The sequence below is a fragment of the Macaca thibetana genome, chromosome 3 (genome assembly GCF_024542745.1).
Source record: "Macaca thibetana thibetana isolate TM-01 chromosome 3, ASM2454274v1, whole genome shotgun sequence".
Lineage (NCBI taxonomy): Eukaryota > Metazoa > Chordata > Mammalia > Primates > Cercopithecidae > Macaca > Macaca thibetana.
In genome coordinates this window covers 154168516-154189741 of record NC_065580.1, presented here as the reverse complement: position 1 = coordinate 154189741, position 21226 = coordinate 154168516, and the positions used below count along the sequence as shown (strand labels likewise).

The 21226-nt window shown below is 49.2% G+C and overlaps 2 protein-coding genes across 9 annotated transcripts in view; one reads left to right on the top strand and one right to left on the bottom strand.

Annotated features, from left to right (window-relative positions):
* WDR4 (WD repeat domain 4) overlaps positions 1-4426 on the bottom strand; it is a 30683-nt gene extending 26257 nt beyond the window's left edge. For 6 of the 7 annotated variants that reach the window (XR_007724229.1, XR_007724231.1, XR_007724230.1 and 3 more), the window contains exons 1-2: positions 4260-4403; positions 1450-1515 (exon numbers count right to left, since the gene is read on the bottom strand). Coding sequence is in view for 4 of the 7 variants with exons in the window: in XM_050784433.1 (XP_050640390.1) it covers positions 1450-1515; positions 4260-4348 (155 nt within the window). In the remaining 3 variants the exon portion in view is untranslated. Of the gene's footprint in view, positions 1-1449; positions 1516-4259 lie in introns of all 7 variants that reach the window. The other variant, XM_050784431.1, reaches the window with a different exon arrangement.
* Positions 1-21226, top strand: part of NDUFV3 (NADH:ubiquinone oxidoreductase subunit V3) — a 379957-nt gene that overhangs the window by 353894 nt on the left and 4837 nt on the right. Inside the window, exons 3-5 of one of the 2 annotated variants that reach the window (XM_050784514.1) lie at positions 10112-10179; positions 13198-13318; positions 18118-19212. In XM_050784514.1, coding sequence (XP_050640471.1) covers positions 10112-10179; positions 13198-13318; positions 18118-19212 — 1284 coding nt within the window. The remainder of the gene's footprint in view (positions 1-10111; positions 10180-13197; positions 13319-18117; positions 19213-21226) is intronic. The other variant, XM_050784513.1, reaches the window with a different exon arrangement.

Genomic DNA, 21226 nt, shown 5'->3' with positions numbered 1-21226 from the left:
ACTTTGGGAGACCGAGGAGGGTGGATCACGAGGTCAGGAGATGGAGACCATCCTGGCTAACACAGTGAAACCCCATCTCTACTAAAAATACAAAAAAGCCGGGCGCGGTGGCTCAAGCCTGTAATCCCAGCACTTTGGGAGGCCGAGACGGGCGGATCACGAGGTCAGGAGATCGAGACCATCCTGGCTAACACGGTGAAACCCCGTCTCTACTAAAAATACAAGAAAATTAGCTGGGCGAGGTGGCGGGCGCCTGTAGTCCCAGCTACTCCGGAGGCTGAGGCAGGAGAATGGCGTGAACCCGGGTGGGGTGGAGCTTGCAGTGAGCCGAGATCGCGCCACTGCACTCCAGCCTGGGGCACAGAGCAAGACTCCGTCTCAAAAAAAAAAAAAAAAAAAAAAAAAAAAGAAAACAAAAAACAAAAAAAACTAGCCAGGTGTGGTGGCAGGTGCTTGTAGTCCCAGCTACTCCAGAGGCTGAAGCAGGAGAATGGCGTGAACCCAGGAGGCAGAGCTTGCGGTGAGCTGAGATCGCGCCACTGCACTCCAGCCTGGGCGACAGAGCAAGACTCTGACTAAAAAAAACAAAAAAAAGGTATGTGATTACTGACAGAAACTAAAAGTATTCAGAAAAGTCCTAACACTGTGTTTTTGTTTTTGTTTTTTTGAGACGGAGTCTCGCTGTGTCACCCAGGTTGGAGTGCAGTGGCGTGATCTCGGCTGACTGCAACCTGTCTCCCAGGTTCAAGTGATTCTCCTGTCTCAGTCTCCTCCTCAGTAGCTGGAACTACAGGTGCCTGCCACCATGCCTGGCTAATCTTTTTATTTTTAGTTGAGATGGAGTTTCACCACATTGGCCAGGCTGGCTTCGAACTTCTGAACTCAGTGATCCTCCCACCTTGGCCTCCCACAGTGCTGAGGTTATAGGCATGAGTCACCGCACCTGGCACTAACACTGTACTCTTTTTTGTTGTTGTTGTTGTTGTTGGAGACGGAGTCTCGCTCTATTCCCCAAGCTGGAATGCAATGGCGCGATCTTGGCTCACTGCAACCTCCACCTTCCAGGTTCAAGAGATTCTCGTGCCTCAGCCTCCCAAGTAGATGGGATTACAGGTGCCTGCCACCACGTCCAGCTAACTTATTTTTAGTAGAGACAGGGTTTCGCCATGTTGGCCAGGATGGTCTGGAACTTCTGACCTCAGGTGATTCATCCTCCTTGGCCTCCCAAAGTGCTGGGATTACAGGCATAAACCACCACGCCCGGCCAACAATGTACTCTTAATGCCTAACTTGAAAGTTACTTTTACATGTCTCTGCCGAGGTGGTACTCACCCGCACCACTGTGGGACAGAAGCTAAGAATTCAGCAAGACAATAATCGCTTCTTAGACCCTCTGGTCCCATTATCGAACTATTAAATCAGGCCCTGAAAAGCTTCCCCACATCTCACCCTTTATTTTCTTGTGACTTCTTTTCCGCAGCACTGCAGTCATAGATGAAGAGGCTGTCATCGTCACTAAAGAGAAATAACAGAATGATTTTAAAAGGAGTTACCATTAGACAGAAATAGCAACTTTTTAAATATTTTTTTTCTTTTTTTTTTTTTTTGAGACGGAGTTTCACTCCCATTGCCCAGGCTGGCGTGCAATGGCACGATCTCGGCTCACCACAACTTCTGCCTCCTGGGTTCAAGTGATTCTCCTGTCTCAGCTTCCCGAGTAGCTGGGATTACAGGCATATGCCACCATGCCCGGCTAATTTCGCATTTTTAGTAGAGACGGGGTTTCGCCATGTTAGCCAGGCTGGTCTCAAATTCCTGACCTCAGGTGATCCGCCCACCTCAACCTCCCAAAGTGCTGGGATTATAGGTAGAACCACTGCACCCAGCCTAACAATGATTTTTATTTTTATTTTTTGAGACGGAGTTTCGCTCTTGTCCAGGCTAGAGTGCAATGGTGCAATCCTGGCTCACTGCAACCTTGGCCTCCCAGGTTCAAGCCATCCTCCTGTCTCAGCCTACCAAGTAGCTGGGATTACAGGCATGCACCACCACACCCGGCTAATTTTGTATTTTTAGTAGAGATGGGTTTCTCCATGTTGGTCAGGCTGGTCTCGAACTCCTGACCTCAGGTGATCCGCCTGCCTCGGCCTCTGAAAGTGCTGGGATTACAGGCGTGAGCCACCATGCTCCGCCTGCCTAACAATGATTTGTAAAGGAGCACTTTATTAAAATAAAACAAAACAAAAAAATGTTGATTTTTTTTTCTCTGTGGAACAAAAAATATTTGCATACTCATTAAAAGTCTTTCCTTGACAAGAAAACTGTCTAGATACAATATTTCAGAGAACAGTTAACAAACTTTATTTGCTTAATCTCTTATTGGAATATGTCATACACTACCTGCACAGTTCTGCGGGAAAAAAAAAAGTTCAGTAAAACAAATGAGGGATAAATACTCAACAGGAATTACTATGCTATTCTCTCAGGCACCAGAAAATCTATGCGGCATGGTTATAAGAAATCATGTTCTGGCCGGGCGTGGTGGCTCAAGCCTGTAATCCTAGCACTTTGGGAGGCCGAGACGGGCGGATCACGAGGTCAGGAGATCGAGACCATCCTGGCTAACATGGTGAAACCCCGTCTCTACTAAAAAATACAAAAAACTAGCCGGGCGAGGTGGCGGGCGCTTGTAGTCCCAGCTACTCGGGAGGCTGAGACAGGAGAATGGCGTGAACCCGGGAGGCGGAGCTTGCAGTGAGCTGAGATCTGGCCACTGCACTCCAGCCTGGGCTACAAAGTGAGACTCCGTTTCAAAAAAAAAAAAAAAAAGAAATCATGTTCTGATACTGTTGAGTTTTCAGTGGGATTCTGTATACAAATTTCAAAGAGCCATTACCTATTTAGAAACATATCTCACCTACCTGAAAATGTTCCCATGACCCCAAGCACGTACCAACATAAGAATTACCCATCTTCCACACCGAACCTAAACGCTAAACTCTCTTCGGTTTATCCCATCCCACCCCTCAGCACGTATCCTGTACATATTTATAGCCTTTAAAGTGAGTGCACCAAAAAACTTTCCATATGGAACCGTAGACTTGTCTTCCAAGTCAGAAACTCCACCAACCACTAGAATTTCCTCAAAATGCATAGACTGAAGGTAAGCAGATCATGTCTAATACATCCACAGCTCACTCTGGCAAGTATTAGACCGGGAGTATAAAACAAAATCATCTGGGATACGTGACAAGTTTCCGAGTACAATTTTTGTGAGACCTAATTTAACATCGAATTGGCTTTCTGAACGTCGTCCGTTTCAAGTATGAAATCCAAAAACGAAGAATATACAGTACATGTGACAGACACGCTAACACGTGAAACCCCCGTTTCAAGTATGAAATCAGGAGAATGGCGTAAAAAATAACGGCCACTGCACTCCACCCTGGGCGACATAGCGGGTCTCAAAAAAAAAAAAAAAAAAGAAAACGAGGGGCTGAAACTGACAGCACTACTAATTGCTCCCAGAGTCCTGAGTTAAGACTATTCCATCAACAAACATTAACTAATTTAAAAATCCCCGGCGTCGTCCTAGCACTGGCGATACACTAACGAAGGAGAATAAAATTACGGAAAGCAAAACCCGAGCCGTGTGAAGGGCCACTAGGAGGTGCGCGCTGCGAGCTCTGCGTGCACCCTCGGGTCGAGTAAGTAAGTGTCGGAGATGACCTGGAGCGCTAAGGAGCAATTAAGGTCGGGTGAGTGGATGCAGACCGGGAAGAGGGAACGGGCAACCCCTGCAAGGAGAGGGAGCGCGCTCGGAGGTCAGTGAGCTCGCCATTAGCCCCTCCCTTCTCACCAGGGAGACCCGAGACCCACTTCTTCCCAGTTCTCCAGAGCGTGTTCGGCCGGGCCTTGCTGACTGGTCAGCAACGTCCCACGTGCTCTGCCCACCCGGTCCCCGCCGGCGCCGCGGAGACCGGAAGTGACCCAGCGCTAACCGGGCAAGAACACCGCAGACCAGCCATCTACGGCAAGGAGCGCGCCAGCGGCCGGGGAGGGAGCGCCGAAAACGCACCCTCCAGGCGCAGACACGCGGCCAGGCGGAGACTGCGGCGGAGGGCTCGCAGGATGGAGCGGGGTTCCCCGAGGTCACTCCAGAGCAGGTGCGACCAAGCGGTGCCGGAGAAGCGGGGCCGCCAGGACCCGACGCGCGCCCGCAGCCTGGGCACCCTGTTCCAAGACCAAGGCCCCCTCACCTGCTTGCTGTGGAGGTGGCCAGGAATCGGCTGCCGCCCCGCACCACCAGCGTCTGCCCGCACAACGCCAGTCCCACAGAGCCAGCCATGTACCCGCCCGCCTCGCCGCCATACACATGTGCCCGCCTAGAGCCTCTTCCTGTCTGCACCGGTCGCTGACGCCAGGCGCAGACGCCGACAGATGACGTAGCCCTCACCTACTGCGCATGCTCCAGGCGAGCCTGCCTTGAGCATGCGCGGCAGGCGCTGTGACCGTCCTCCCGGTTCGGATTCGTGGCCTTCGGTGTTTCGGGCTTGGCGGTTCACTCACCAAGGTGATCTGATGGCGTGCACTTCGCACGATTCCAAGTGCTTGCCTAATGTTCGTCCTTTCCTCTAGACGGGGTAGGGCTGGTTCTGGATCTTTTTCCGCTGTAACTGGAGAGACCTGATAGCTACTTGATGCGTGCCTCACATGAAGTCAGCAGTTCGAAACTAGCCTGACCAATATGGTGAAACCCCGTTTCTACTAAAAATATAAAAATTTGCTGGGCGTGGTGGCGTGCGACTGTAGCCCCAGCTACTTGGGAGGCTGAGACAGAAGAATTGCCTGAACCCGGGAGGTGGAGGTTGCAGTGAGTCAAGATTGCCCCACTGCACTCCAGCCGGGGCGACAGAGCGAGACCCTCTCTCTCAAAAAAAAAAAAAGTCCAAAATGTGGTCATGGGTGTGGGTGTCTCGGGTGGCGTTAAGTCTGAGGTCGCTAAAGGTAAGCCTACTTAATCTTTGCACTTAGAAAAGCCAAAGATGCCTTAAAATCTCCAAACTAGAGTGATATTTCCAACCCAAACTATGGTTAGTTTCCAGTGTTCATCCCAAGATCCCCCAAAGCCTCTTACAATCCCAGCATCAGGCACAAAATCTAGGATCTCATGGTCTGTCTTAGATTGGCTTGTCCAGTGCAGCTTCTCTTGATTCAGAGACTTACAAACTAAGAAGATGAATTTTCTCTCCCATGCACCCAACATATGATGGTGAACCAGGACCAGATAACCACAATAAATACTTGCATGTGAAAATGAGAAGAGGAGGAGACAGAGCAATCACGGGGCCAGAGCAATTCTCAAAATCCTATTGGAAGCTGTTTTCAGGCCCTACAAGAATAAGAAGTTCTCCTTAACCAGGCCCGAGTTCTGCTTCCTGGGAGTGCCTCCCCAGGCTGTATCTCCTCACAACTCTTGCCTCTGCCCTCTTGGGTGTCCCTCCTTTTCCAGCACCTTCTTGGCCATTTTGAAGAAAAAGGCTTTTGAGACACTTTCTCAACCTACTTCCTGTCATTAGCAAATTGTGGACCCACAGATCTTTTTTCACTCTAAACTGTTCTCTCCACATTTTTGCAGCTGGTGGTGCTTTGTTCACTACAAGTCCCTTAAAAACTTTGTGGGCTTCTCAAGCATCTGATTCAGGTGCTCTCCATGCCCCAGAAGCCACTTTCACTAATCTTTTTTTTTTTTTTTTTTTTTTTTTTTTGAGACAGAGTCTCACTTTCTCTCCCAGGCTGGAGTGCAGTGGTGCGATCTCGGCTCACTGCAAGCTCCGCCTCCCGGGTTCATGCCATGCTCCTGCCTCAGCCTCCCTAGTAGTTGGGACTACAGGCACCCGCCACCACTCCTGGCTAACTTTTTGTATTTTTTAGTAGAGACGGGGTTTCACGGTGTTAGCCAGGATGGTCTGGGTCTCTTGACCTTGTGATCCGCCTGCCTCGGCCTCCCAAAGTGCTGGGATTACAGGTGTGAGCCACCACGCCTGGCCAACACTACCACTAATCTTGTTGAAACAAGCCTCGCTCTAAGATTTTTAATAAATATTTGTATACTGCTGAAAGGGTATACTAGTTAACATTTAAATCATTGAGATCACCTTGACTTCAGCATTATTCTTAAGGCCATATTTTACTAGCACCACTCTGAATTTGATCTTTGGCCCAGGTTATGACTTACTTTGAGACCTTGTTACCAACTATAGAGTCTAATAATACTTTCCCCAGCTCCAACCCAATGTATGTTCTAAATTCTGCTAGCGAATTTGTTTGTTTGTTTTTAACCACACTCTTTTCTATAAGTGTCTCAACATATTCAAGCAAAAGAAAAACAGGTTAATCTCAACATTATACTGAGATGATTTTTTTCAAGTCCCAGAATTCAGTAGTTGCCTTTTTCTCTGCCCATCTTACTGAAGGGAAACAATTTTACAAATCCTTCACCATGACACAGAGTCGTTCACCATTTGTCCACCTCCCATAGTTTTTCTCACCATTGTTCCAGTGTTCACTACCAATTTCCCCACTGCTTTTCCAGGCATCTAGTCCAAAGCTAATGCCACATGTTACAGTAGCACCCACTGCTAGATACAAATGTCTGTAGCATGCCTATCTTCTTTGTAGTCCTAGATACAGATCAACAAGCTCATGAAAACTATCACTTTTTTTTTTTTTGAGATGGAGTTTTGCTCTTGTTGCCCAGGCTGGAGTGCAATGCCATGATCTCCGCTCACCAAAACCTCCACCTCCCGGGTTCAAGCGATTCTCCTGCATCGGCCTCCCACGTAACTGGAATTACAGGCATGTGCCACCACGCCCAGCTAATTTTATATTTTTAGTAGAGACAGGGTTTCTCCATGTTAGTCAGGCTGGTCTCGAACTCCTGACCTCAGGTGATCTGCCTGCCTCGTCTCCCAAAGTGTTGAGATTACAGGCATGAGCCACTGCGCCTGGCCCAACTATGGCCATTTTTATAATTCATCGATTACATTAGCCTAGAGTGAGTGTGGGCTTTCTTTTTCAATTAAGAAATTTATGGCCGGGCGCGGTGGCTCAAGCCTGTAATCCCAGCACTTTGGGAGGCCGAGACGGGCGGATCACGAGGTCAGGAGATCGAGACCATCCTGGCTAACACAGTGAAACCCCGTCTCTACTAAAAATACAAAAAACTTAGCCGGGCGAGGTGGCAGGCGCCTGTAGTCCCAGCTACTCGGGAGGCTGAGGCAGGAGAATGGCGTAAACCCGGGAGGCAGAGCTTGCGGTGAGCTGAGATCCGGCCACTGCACTCCAGCCTGGGTGACAGAGCGAGACTCCGTCTCAAAAAAAAAAAAAAAAAAAAAATTTATGGATTGGCCAGGTGCAGTGGCTCACACCTGTAATCCCAACACTTTGGGAGGCCAAGGCAAGTGGATCATCTGAGGTCAGGAGTTCGAGACCAGCCTGGCCAACACGGCAAAACCCCATCTCTACTAAAAATACAAAAATTAGCTGGGCTTGGTGGCACACACCTGTAATCCCAGCTACTTGGGAGGCTGAGGCAGGAGAATCACTAGAACCCGGGAGGCAGAGGTTACAGTGAGCCGAGATCACCCATTGCACTCCAGCCTGGGCAACAAGAGTGAAACTCCATCTCAGAAAAATGAAAAAAAAAAAAAGTTATGGATTGTTGTGTTATATTTCTGGTCCTGTCCTGAGTAAAAGGTATTAGGAACCTGAGAATCCTTCCATTAGCACAATGGAAAAATGGGCAAAAAGGCCAGGCACGGTGGCTCACGCCTATAATCCCAGCACTTTGGGAGGCCAAGGTAGGAGGATCACTTGAGGTCAAGAGTTATAAACCAGCCTGGCCAACATGGTGAAACCCTGTCTTTACTAAAAATACAAAAATTAGATGGGCATGGTGGCGGCCCCTGTAATCCCAGCTACTGGGGAGGTTGAGGCAAGAGAATCACTTGAACCTGGGAGGCAGAGGTTGCAGAGAGCCGAGATTGCCTCTGCGCCACTGCACTCTAGCCTGGGCAACAGAGTGAGACCCCGTCTCAAAAAAAAAAAAAAAAATCAAGATGGTTCATGCACCCTCAACCATATGTACCCCACCCTTACCAACCTGGCCGGTGATCACGCCGGAGGAGGTCCTTTCTTTTTGTTTCTTCTTGAGTGTTGTAACTCCAGCAAGATGTCAACATCTGGCTGCATGTGCCCGCTGGTGGTGGTGTGGAAGTGGGGGGCTGCAGGTCCATGAAGGACGGTGACGTGGATCTTCCAATTCCAGATCAGGATCCCCAAATGTGTTACTAAACTGTGAATTAAGCACACCTCACAAAGGCAAATGTGACCTTTTCCCTGGACACAACAGAATTAGCCTGGTGGTGAAGAAAAAACAAAAAAATCTGGCCAGGTGTAGCGGCTCACGCCTGTAACCCCAGCACTTTGGGAGGCCAAGGCGGGCGATCATTTGAGGTCAGGAGTTTGAGACCGTCCTGGCTAACACAGTGAAACCCCATCTCTACTAAAAATTACAAAAAATTAGCCGGGCGAGGTGGCGGGCGCCTGTAGTCCCAGCTACTCGGGAGGCTGAGGCAGGAGAATGGTACGAACCCGGGAGGCGGAGCTTGCAGTGAGCCAAGATTGTGCCACTGCACTCCAGCCTGGGCGACAGAGTGAGACTCCGTCTTAAAAAAAAAAAAAAAAAAAAAAAATTTAAACAAAAAAAATCTGTTGGCATTTTTTTTTCCTTCTCCCTTTAGAGACAAAGGATTCCCTTCTCATGATTATCCTAAGATCTAAGATTATCCTAAGAGCTCTTTGCCTCCCAGGGTGGATGGTGGCAGATGCCCTTGCAATTACTTGCTTCCAGACTCCTCTTTGATAAGGGCTTGGGGGCACCTCATTCTGCCAGTTTATCTTGCCACCTCAATGAATCGCTAGCTGTGAGTCAGGAATCCCTACACAATCCATTTAAATGACTGTGGCAGGGCCTCTTCAGACCCTGTGGAAGCTGAAGGTGTGGGCACGTCCATCTCCGATGAAATGCGAATGGGCGCTGGGCACGCGGGGGAAGGCAGAGAACTCAAGAGGCAGAGAAGGAAGCTAATAACTAATTACACCAACTCCACAATTAAGACTAACGTTGGGGGCAAACTCTTTGCTCTGAAAGTCATAAACACTTAGGTGAAACAAAGCTTCCATTTCCAGTCGGCCTAACTCTGGTATTAGCGTTGGCAGGGGCCGTGCAGGAGGGGCGGTGTGCAGTGGTGGCCGCATTGCCGACAGAGGGTGAGGGAGCTGGGCGCGTGGTGGGGCGCCGAGGTCGCGAGCTGAGGAGCTTTAAAACCTCTCAAAGCACAGAACCATCAATCAAGTAGGAACTGTGCCCCTGGGGAAGGTCGCAGATTTAAGGTTGCCAGGACAAGGGCAAAGAAGTGCGGGCCGGGCGCGGTGGCTCAAGCCTGTAATCCCAGCACTTTGGGAGGCCGAGGCAGGCGGATCACAAGGTCAGGAGATCGAGACCACAGTGAAACCCCGTCTCTACTAAAAATACAAAAAATTAGCCGGGCGCGGTGGCGGGCGCCTGTAGTCCTAGCTACTCAGGAGGCTGAGGCAGGAGAATGGCGTGAACCCAGGAGGTGGAGCTTGCAGTGAGCCGAGATCGCGCCACTGCACTCCAGCCTGGGCAACAGCGTGAGACTCCGTCTCAAAAAAAAAAAAAAAGAAGTGCGAAGCGGTCGGGTGGACATTCAGGCAGGCCCAGCGCAGACGCCTGGGAGGGGTACCCAGCAGCCCCTACAGGTCTCTGCCGCGCCGCCGCCACAGCGCCAGGCGCCCGCCGGGAACAGGGCTCGGCACCTGCCGGGGACGGGCCCTTCACGCTGCTCCCTGTGATTGGTGACTCTGGTCCGGGGCGTGGCCCCAAGGGCGGCACGTAACCCTACTGGGGATGCGCGCGCAGGCCTACGGCTTCGGCTCCGCCCCCACCTGGCCTGTGATTGGCTCACTCGGCCCAAGGGGCGGGTGTTCAGGCGCGGGTGCCCGCACAGTTGCCGCGGCCCTTCCTGGTGCGCCAGTGTCACCGCCATGGCTGTCCCGTGTTTGCTGCGGCAAGGACGAGCTGGGGCCCTGAAGGTAAAGGAGGAGCCTCCCTGGGCTGGCTGCGCGGCCCAGAGCCCACGTAGGGGATGGGGTGAGGGGGCGCGGTGCTGGTCAGGCCCGGGCCTGTCCGCTACCTTTAGCCGTCCTGGTTGGGCCGCTGACCCCGCTCCCTGGGCCCAGGACTGACAGCCGGGGGCCAGGCCAGGTGTGGCCGGCGAGCGTCCCGAGGTTCCCCCAAGCCCGCTGCCCGAGGCGCAGGCCGAGGCTGGCGTGCCCCGTGCCGACGGGCGCTCCTGGGGGCTGCATGCCTGGGCGGCAGACTGGGTCGGACCTTCCCAGGTGATGCTGCCGCGCCGCTGGGGTCAGCCGCAGTGTGGCCTCCCGCACGGCTTCTTTGAAGGACAATGACTTCTCCATTTAGCCAAGAGAGGAAATGAGGGAACTTTCAGGGACCTGGTTAACCCGGTAACTTACTGACAGCCGTTGAGAAGCCAGCTGACATGACCCGACCTGTGGAAAGGGGAAGAAGGGCTTTCTTTTCTGCAAATAGAAAGCTAAGGCCAAGGCCGGCCGCGGGCACTTTGGGATTCTGCCAGTAATCCCAGTACTTTGGAAGGCCGAGCCAGGCGGATCGCTTGAGTTCAGGAGTTCGAGACCAGCCTGGCCAACATGTCGAAACCCCGTCTCTAAAAAATACGAAAAATTAGCCTGGCGTGGTGGTGCATTCCTGTAATCCCAGGTACTTGGGAGGCTGAGGTGGAGAATCCCATGAACCCAGGACGCGGAGGTTGCAGTGAGCCGAGATCATACCACTGCACTCCAGCCTGGGGAACAGAATAAATAAATAAGTAAAATAAGACTAAGGCCACTTCGGTATCTTACAAATTTAAAAATGGCTGTTATTACAAAAACAGTAACTATTCCCTGCAGAATATGTATATATGTGGGGGGGGGGCGTGTGTGTGTGTGTGTGTGTGTGTGTGTGTATATATATATATATATATATATTTTTTTTTTTTTTTGAGACAGAGCCTCACTCTCTCGCCCAGGCCCAGGCCGGAGCGCAATGGCACCATCTCAACTCCCTGCAACCTCCACTTTCCCGGATTAAGCGACTTTCGTGCCTCAGCCTACAGAATAATTTAAAAGTACAGATAGGGAAATCCATTGACAGTCCACTATTACTCCTTCAAGCATCTAGTTCCTAACGATTTTTATCAGCTTTTATATGTTCACAAAAGCACATGTACTCATGCTTACCATCATGAACATAAATGTTTCATGTTTATATGCGCACATACAGGCACCTCTGTTCTGTATCCAGCATCTAGAACATTGTACTGTCTAGCACTTAGTAGGCCTTAGTGAATATATGCTGAGTGAGTTGGCATAATGTAAGATGTAAATACTTATATTGTAGACATTTTTGAAGCAGTTATTATATACCTACATCATTTTAATGGCCAGATAATATTTCTTCTACTCTATTTTCTAAGGATAAGAAAACATTTTACAGAAAGAAACATAGGGCCTGGTGGGTGGCTCACACCTGTAATCCCAGCACTTTGGGAGGCTAAGACAGGCGGATCATTTGAGGTCAGGCGTTCGAGACCAGCCTGGCCAACATGGTAAAGCCCCATTTCTACTAAAAATACAAAAAGAGCCGGGCGCAGTGGCTCACACCTGTTATCCCAGCACTTTGAGAGGCCAAGGTGGGTGGATCACCTGAGGCCAGGAGTTCAAGACCAGCCTGATCAACATGGTGAAACCCTGTCTCTACTAAATACAAAAACTTGGCTGGGCATGGTGGCACATGCCTGTAATCCTAGCTACTTGGGTGGCTGAGGCAGGAGAATCGCTTGAACCCAGGAGGCGGAGGTTATAATGAGCCAAGATTGCACCCCACTGCATTCCAGCCTGAGTGACAGAGCGAGACTCCATCTCAAAAAACAAAAAAAAATACAAAAACATTAGCCAGGCGCGGCAGTGCACACCTGTAATCCCAGCTACTTGGGAGGCTAAGGCACAAGAATCACTGGAACCCAGGAGGCAGAGGTTGTAGTGAGCCGAGATTGCGCCACTGCACTCCAGCCTGGGAGACAGAGTGAGACCCTGTCTCCAAAAAACTAAATAAATAAAATAAAAGGGAACATAGTATTTTGTAAGTTAATAAATAATCTTTATTAAACCAAATATTAATAGTGATTGTCCTTGAACTCAGGTGTTTTCTTCTTGCAGCCTTTTTGTATTTTACAAAATGTCCATGATATACATACACTATGAAAACTGTAATAACCATTAGAAGTATACCATGTGAATATTTTGCACTTACATGTAGTGGTGATATATAATATTCATATGCGCAGTACCTACATGCATACAATCCCAGCACTTTGGATGGTTTGTTTTTTTTTTCTGAGACAGAGTCTCACTCTGTTGTCCAGGCTGGAGTGCAATGGCGTGATCTCAGCTCACTGCAACCTCCACCTCCTGAGTCTAAGCAATTCTCCTGCCTTAGCCTCTGGAGTACCTGGAACTACAGGCACACACTACCATGCCCGGCTAATTTTTTTTGTATTTTTAGTAGAGACGGGGTTGGCCAGGCTGGTCTCGGAACTCCTGACCTCAAGTGATCTGCCCATCTCACCCTCCCAAAGTCCTGGGATTATAGATGTGAGCCCCCGCACCTGGCCAATCCCAGCACTTCGGGAGGCTGGGGCTTCAGGATCAGTTGAGGTCAGGAGTTTGAGGACGCCAGGAGTTTGAGACCAACCTGGACAACATAGCCAAATCTCGTCTCTATAAAAAAATAAAAAATATTAGCCAGGCGTGGTGGTGCGTGCCTGTAGTCCTAGCTGTGTCAGGGAATCGCTTGGACCCCGGAGTTGGAGGCTGTAGTGAGCCACGATTGATTGTGCCACTGCACTCCAGCTTGGGCAACTGAGGGAGACCCAGACTCAAAAAAAAAAAAAAAAGAAAGTATTTGTATACAGTACTAGCTATTATAATGGCATAACTCTAAACATCCATATTCATTAATTCTTTTGTCAGGCTGTACTCCAGGAAGCCCAGGTGTTTCGAGGACTTGCTTCTACGGTTTCTTTGTCTGCGGAATCAGGGAAGAATGAAAAGGGTCAGCCACAGAATCCCAAGAAGCAGAGTCCACCAAAAAGTAAGATTTTGATGGTAGTCATAAGGGAAAGAGAATGCAAAAAGAAAATAGATTAGTCAGTCTTCCAAGCACAACAATGAGTTTTACTAGCTACATAGTTTAAGAGAGGGGCTCTGGCCCTCTCTCCCAGGCTGGAGTGCAGTGGCACCGTCATAGCTCACTACAGCCTTAAACTCCTGAGCTCAAGCAATCCTCCCACCTCAGCCTCCTGAGTAGCTGAGACTACAGGCACATACCACCACGCCTGGCGTATCCTTGGCCTGTTTTGTTGTTGTTGTTGTTGTTATTTTTTGAAATAGATGCTTGCTTTGTCACCCAGGCTGGAGTACTGTGGCACAATCATAACTCACTGCAGCCTCGACCTTCCAAGCTCGAGTGATCCTCCCATCTCAGCCTCTGGAGTAGCTAGGACTATAGGTGCACACCATCATACCCTGGCTAATATTGTAATTTTCCATAGAGACGAAGTCTCACTATATTGCCTAGACTGGTCTTGAATTCCTGGGCTCAAGCAATCTCCCCACCTCATACTCCCATAGTATTCGGATTACGGGCATGAGCCACTGTGCCCAGCCTACCTGGCATGTTTTTGACATTTCTCTAAATGTTTACTGATGAACAATTAGTTGAATTGCATTACTAACATTATCCTCTCCTTTGGTGAATTTTAGTCTGTGTCTGCAATCCTACATCATAGACTTATGAATTTGGATTAAATGGATTTTAAAATATCATGGCAGAGCCAAAGAGCCCCCTTTTTAGATACATGCGTGTGTGTGTGAGTGGAAACGGAATGCTTCATTCTGTGGCCATCTGGGGTGTGGTTTGGGGAGGGGAACGCTGACCTGGGAGTGGGCCTTGGGCTCTCATGGAGCTCCTGCCTCTGGCCTTGACGGGCCCTGCAGGCCTCTGAGCCTCGGTTCCTTTGTGCTTAAGCAGGATGAGCATGTCAGCCTCGCTGGGTGGTTGTGAGACTGGCTGCGGTGGGATAGCTTTGAGGTGGGAGGAGAGTTTTCAGAACTAAGCTCATCAATACACAGAACAGTTGTATCTCGTAACCTTTTTTTTTTTTTTTTTTTTTTTTTTTTTTTTGAGACAGAGTTTCGCTCTTTTTGCCCAGGCTGGAGTGCAGTGGCTCAATCTTGGCTCACCACAACCTCCTCCTCCCTGGTTCAATCTATTCTCCTGCCTCAGCCTCCCAAGTAGCTGGGATTATAGGCGTGTGCCACCACGCCTAATTTTTTGTATTTTTTAGTAGAGACAGAGTTTCTGCATGTTGGCCAGGCTGGTTTTGAACTCCCGACCTCAGGTAATCCTCCCGCCTCGACCTCCCAAATTTGCTGGGATTACAGGCATGAGCCACTGCACCGGGCCACGTATCTCATAATTTTTAAAAGAATTCCTGCACAGGCTGGGCATGGGGGTTCATGCCTGTAATCCCAGAACTTTGGGAAGCTGAGGCGGGAGGATCAGTTGAGTTCAGGAGTTTAAGACCAGCCTGAGCAACATAGTGAGACCCCATCTCTAGAAAAAATTAAAAAAAAAAAAAAAAAAAATTTTTTAAAAGTATCTGGGTATGGTAGCGTGCACCTGTGGTCCTAGTTACTCAGGAGGCTAAAGCAAGAGGATCATGTGAGCCCAGGAGGTCGAAGTTGCCGTGAATTATGATTGCACCACTGCACTGCATCCTGGGTGACAGAGTAAGACCCTGTCTCGACAAAAATAAATACTGAGTTCAGGCGTGGTGGCTAACGCCTGTAATCCCAGCACTTTTGCAGGCCGAAGCAGGCTGATCACTTGAGGACAGGAGTTCGAGAACAGCCTGGCCAATGAAGTGAAACCCCGTCTCTACTAAAAATACAAAAAAACTAGCCGGGCGAGGTGGCGGGCACCTGTAGTCCCAGCTACTCCAGAGGCTGAGGCAGGAGAATGGCGTGAACCTGGGAGGCGGAGCTTGCAGTGAGCTGAGATCCGGCCACTGCACTCCAGCCTGGGTGACAGAGCGAGACTCCGTCTCAAAAAAAAAAAAAATACAAAAATTAGCTGGGTGTGGTGGCGGGCGCCTGTAATCCCAGCCGCTCAGGAGGCTGAGGCAGGAGAATCGCTTGAACCCAGGAGGCGGAGGCTGCAATGAGCTGGGATTGTGCCATTACATTCCAGCCTGGGTGTCGCAGCGAGACTCCATCTCAAAACAAACAAAAAATCCCTGTACAAAGAAAAATAAATAATCCTTGTAAATGGACACGTGCAGGCCCATATTTTCCCCGGAAGTGTTGGTAGTTGGTAAGTGTAAGATACAGAGGAACTTTTCGCCCTCCATGGCATATTGCCAGATCAAACCTTTCTCAGCCAGAAGTGGCTTTGGAAGCTCTAATGGAAGTTTCCTACATGCAAGTAAGGGTACCCAAAGCTCTTATCGTTGGAATCAAATCTCTAGTCAGTGTGTCTGCCACGGGACAAGACCCTGGGGCGATGGGACATGCTGTGCCTTATTTCATCAGAGGTGTCCAGCTTTGCCCAGCACATGCGTTCTCCCTGATGAAGGCTGCCGGCACAGATGTCAGGGCTGGGTGTTCTTGGAGGTGCACCTTGGGGAACCGCCGGGCTCTCCAGCTTGCTGCTTTCCTTGAATCCAGTAACCAGGCCTAATTTTGCAACAGTCAGTAATAAATTGTTGACTGAGTAATTTCTGTGTAGCTTTTTGAAGAGTATGTCCAGAAGCCAAAGTTAATTATCCATTTGAAGTCCTTGTTTCAGTTTTAAAAGTGAGGCATATCTGGAAATAGAAATTTAATGTATCCAGCCAGGCACAGTGGCTCACGCCTGTAATCCCAGCACTTTGAGAGGCTGAGGGGAGTGGATCACCTGAGGTCAGGAGTTTGAGACCAGTCTGACCAATATTGTGAAAGCCCGTATCTACTAAAAATACACAAAAAAATTTAGCCTGGCATGGTGGTGCATGACTGTTATCCCAGCTACTCAGGAGACTGAGGCAGGAGAATCGCTTGAACCTAGGAGGTGGAGGTTGCAGTGAGCCAAGATTACGCCACTGCACTCTAGCCTGGGCAAAAAGAGTGAAACTCCATCTCAAAAAACAAAAAAAAATTACCCAGGCATGGTGGCACACAACTGTAGTACCAGCTACTCGGGGAGGCTGAGGCAGGAAGATAACTTGAGCCCAGGAGGCAGAGGTTTCACTGAGCCGAGATTGCGCCACTGCACTCCAGCCTGGGTGACTGAGCTAGACTCCATCTCAAGAAAGAAACAAAAAGAAAACGAAATATATGTCCAGTTATAACAAGCAGTGCCAGGCACTGTTCTGAGCACTTTTTTCATCTTCCCCAGTCCTCAACAACCCAGGGAGTAGATGCTACTGTTATCCCCATGTCATAGACAAGGAAGTCGAGGTGTGGGACTGAGCTGCCCGAGTCATGCGGTATCCACACAGGTGTCAGCGGAGAAGCTTGGATTTGAACCCAGGCATTCTGGCAGTGCAGTTTTAATCACTGTGTGATTTTAATCACTGTGCTGTCTTCCTTCTGAAAATTCTCAATTCTCATGTGTTTATTTAAAAATAAAATGCTAGGCACAGTGGCTCACGGCTGTAATCTCAGCACTTTGGGAGGCCAAGGCAGGCGGATCACCTTAGGTTGGAAGTTCGAGACCAGCCTGACCAACATGGAGAAACCCTGTCTCTACTAAAAATACAAAATTTGCTGCGTGTGGTGGCACATGCCTGTTATCCCAACTACTCAGGAGGCTGAGGTAGGAGAATTGCTTGAACCCGGGAGGCAGAGGTTGTGGTGACTTGAGATCGCACCATTGCACTCCAGCCTGGGCAACAAGAGCGAAATTGCATTTCGAAATAAATAAGTAAAAAAAAAAAAACCTTTTTATAGTGAAACATCTGTAGAAGTTTTCATTACCATGTAAAATTTGAGTAACTTTATTCTCTAATGTAATGTTTAAATGCACCTCTGTTTCTGAATGTGCCTTGTTTCCAAAGTTAGTTTTGTGACCTTTTGACAAGATACGGAAGTATTTTAAGGTTGCTAATCCATGTCTCACACCCTAACCCTTTTTACTTTTGATAGGGGGATCACTAAAAACTTGAAGGCCGTGCCCTCACTTTTCAACAAAGCAGAAAGGAGATTCAGGAAATTTGAGATCTATATTGAGAGGAGATAGGGAAGCAACAAGGTGAACTCCTGCCTTTACTAATTACCAGTACAGTATTTGTAGACCTTTATGTTACATAGTTTGTTATGGTCTCTCAGGAAAGAGAAACAGTCTCTGAAAGTCCCCATCTTAGGCTGTGAGATAGGCCTACGCAGCTAGTCTTAGGTCGGTAGTTTTGTGTTTTATTATACAGTCATCCTTCAGTATCTGCGGGGAATGGGTTCCAGGCCACCCCTCCCACCAGGATTCCAAAGTTTGCAGATGCTCAAGTCGCTGATATACAGTGATGCAGTATTTGCATATCACCTAAGTACATCCTCCTGTATACTTTAAATCGTCTCTAGATTACTTACAATACCTAATACAATGTAAATACCATGTAAATAGTTGTTGTGCTGTTTAGGGAATAATGTCAAGGAAAAAAGCTTGTCAAAGCAGATGATTTTCTGAACATTTTCCATCCTCAGTTGGTTGCTTGGTGGGTTTCTATGGGACCTGTCTTAGGATGAGTGTATTGAAGATACCATCAGTGACGAGTAATGTGTCATGAAATGTCTGTGATTTTGACTGAGTTTTAAGTTGTTTTGTTAAATGATACTCCTCTTTATGCCATTTCCTAGATGTAGTGGAACCAAAGGAGAGGGGCAAGCTCCTAGCCACCCAGGAAGCAGCTGAATTGTCTAAAAACTTATCTTCACCCGGTTCTTACCCACCAGCTGCGAATAAGGGCGGGATGGTAGCTAGTCCCAGTCCCAGTGGCAGCGTGCTGTTCACAGATGAAGGGGTTCCGAAATTTATGTCAAGAAAGACTTTGGTAGAGTTTCCACAGAAAGTTGTGTCTCCATTCAGAAAACAGGGCTCCGACTCAGAAGCTCTTCGGGTGGGTCGGAGAGTGACGTCGCCTTCGTCTTCATCCTCGTCCAGCTCCTCTGATTCTGAATCTGATGACGAGGCTGACGTTTCAGAGGTCACTCCTCGAGTGGTGAGCAAAGGCAGAGGGGGGCTTCGAAAACCAGAGGCCTCTCGTTCCTCTGAAAGCAGAGCCCCCCGAGTTACAGTATCAGCAAAAGAGAAAACCTTGCTGCAGAAGCCGCATGCGGACGTCACCGGTCCAGAGAAGCCCCACCAGCCAAAGAAGAAAGGGCCCCCTGCTAAGCCATCAGAAGGCAGGGAAGATGCGAGACCAAAAACCACAGTGCCCAGATCTCAAGCAGATGAAGAGTTTTTGAAGCAAAGTTTAAAGGAAAAACAATTGCAGGAAACATTTAGATTAAATGAAATAGATAAAGAAAGCCAAAAGCCATTCGAAGTTAAAGGACCGTTACCTGTCCACACAAAATCAGGGTCGTCTGCACCACCGAAGGGCAGCCCAGCGCCTACTGTGCTGGCAGAAGAGGCCACAGCAGGGGGGCAGCTGCCAGCCACTCCTCCTGGGGCAGCAGAGGGGCATCTGGAAAAACCCGTGCGAGAGCCCCAGCGCAAGGCGGCCCCTCCCCTACCCAGAAAGGAAACCTCGGGGACACAGGGAATAGAAGGACACCTGAAGGCTGGAGAGGTGACTGTGGAAGATCAGATACCACCAAGCAATTTGGAGACAGCTCCTGTTGAGCATCACCACGGTTTCCATGAGAAGACAGCAGCATCGAAGCTTGAGGCCGAGGGCGAGGCCATGGAAGATGCGGCCGCGCCAGGGGATGACCGAGGCGGCACACAGGGTATATCTTGACTCGCGCTCCCAAGTGCACCCTGTCCCTTAGGGTAGTGAGGCCAAAGAACTAGTTTCCATATGCTTGTAGAGCAGTGTTACAGTCAATCAAATTCTGTACTAGAAACATGGCCTGTAATGCTGTCTCAGCCAGGCAGAAAAGTATGTCTTCATTATGGACAATCCACATCTTTATATTCAGAATCCCTAAAATATAATATGTAACATTCTTTTTTTTTTTTTTTTTTTTTTTTTTTTCCGAGGCAGTCTTGCTCTGTCGCCCAGGCTGGAGTGCAGTGGCCGGATCTCAGCTCACTGCAAGCTCCGCCTCCCGGGTTTAGACCATTCTCCTGCCTCAGCCTTCCGAGTAGCTGGGACTACAGGCGCCCGCCACCTCGCCCGGCTAGTTTTTTGTATTTTTTAGTAGAGACGGGGTTTCACCGTGTTAGCCAGGATGGTCTCGATCTCCTGACCTCGTGATCCGCCCGTCTCGGCCTCCCAAAGTGCTGGGATTACAGGCATGAGCATCTGTACCCTGCTTAACCTTCACCTTTTTTTTTTTTTTTTTTTTTTTTTTTTGAGACAGAGTCTTACACTGTCACCAGGCTGGAGTGCAGTGGTGAGATCTTGGCTCACTGCAACCTCCACCTCCTGGGTTCAAGCCATTCTCCTGCCTCAGCCTCCCGAGTAGCTGGGATTATAGGCACCCACCACCACACCCAGCTAATTTTTTTTTTTTTTTTTTTTTGAGACGGAGTCTTGCTCTGTGCCCCAGGCTGGAGTGCAGTAGCGCGATCTCGGCTCACTGCAAGCTCCGCCCCCCTGGGTTCACGCCATTCTCCTGCCTCAGCCTCCCGAGTAGCTGGGACTACAGGCGCCCGCCACCTCACCCGGCTAATTTTCTTGTATTTTTAGTAGAGACGGGGTTTCACCGTGTTAGCCAGGATGGTCTCGATCTCCTGACCTCGTGATCCGCCCATCTCAGCCTTCCAAAGTGCTGGGATTACAGGCTTGAGCCACCGCGCCCGGCCTTAATTTTTGTATGTTTAGTAGAGACGGGGTTTCACCACATTGGCCAGGATGGTCTTGGTCTCCTGACCTCGTGATCCACCTACCTTGGCCTCCCAAAGGGCTGGGATTACAGGCATGAGCCACCGCGCCCAGCCCCCAGCCTTCATCTTAAAGAGTATGTCCTTGGCACTCTTGACCGTTTCTTAACCAGTATAATTTTTGAAAACTGGCAGCTTAACATTGTCACCGCTGACTTTTGAAGGTGTCTAAGTGTTCATTGATGACCTTGTGGGGCATCTCACTAAGTGAAAAGGGGAGCGTCCGGTTTAACTTGCTTAGGTGAAGAGCAGTAGCTAGTCACTTGGCATGAGAGTCTTCGGGTAAATTAGATGATTACTTTTAGCATCCTGTGCACAGGGCAGATTCACAGTTCAGGAATTAAAGCAGTGTGTTGTACAGGGCAGCCGCCGCATACACATCCTTTCCCCTGGACAGCATTTCCTTCTCCGGTTAACTGAAAACACATATGGGCTGCTTTAGTCTTCTAGAAGAAAGTTTATGAAGGGCTTTTTTTTTTTTTGACATGGGTTTTGCTCTTGTTGTCCAGGCTGGAGTACAATGGTGCAATCTCGGCTCACTGCAACCTCCGCCTCCTGGGTTCAAGTGATTCTCATGCCTCGCCTCCAGAGTAGCTGGGATTACAGGCGTGTGGCACCACCCCTGGCTAATTTTTGTATTTTTAGTAGCGACGGGGTTTCACCACGTCGGCCAGGCTAGTCTCGAACTCCTGACCCCAGGTGATCCACCCACCTTGGCCTCTCAAAGTGCTGGGATTACAGGCATGACCCACCATGCCTAGCGTATGAAGGCTTTTAAAGGGCAACAGCATTTATTCCTATTATGTTACCATTTCCTTTTTTTTTTTTTTTTTTTTTTTTGGAGATGTAGTCTCACTCTGTCACCCAGGCTGCAGTACAGCAACACGATCTCAGCTCACTGCTGGCTTCACCTCC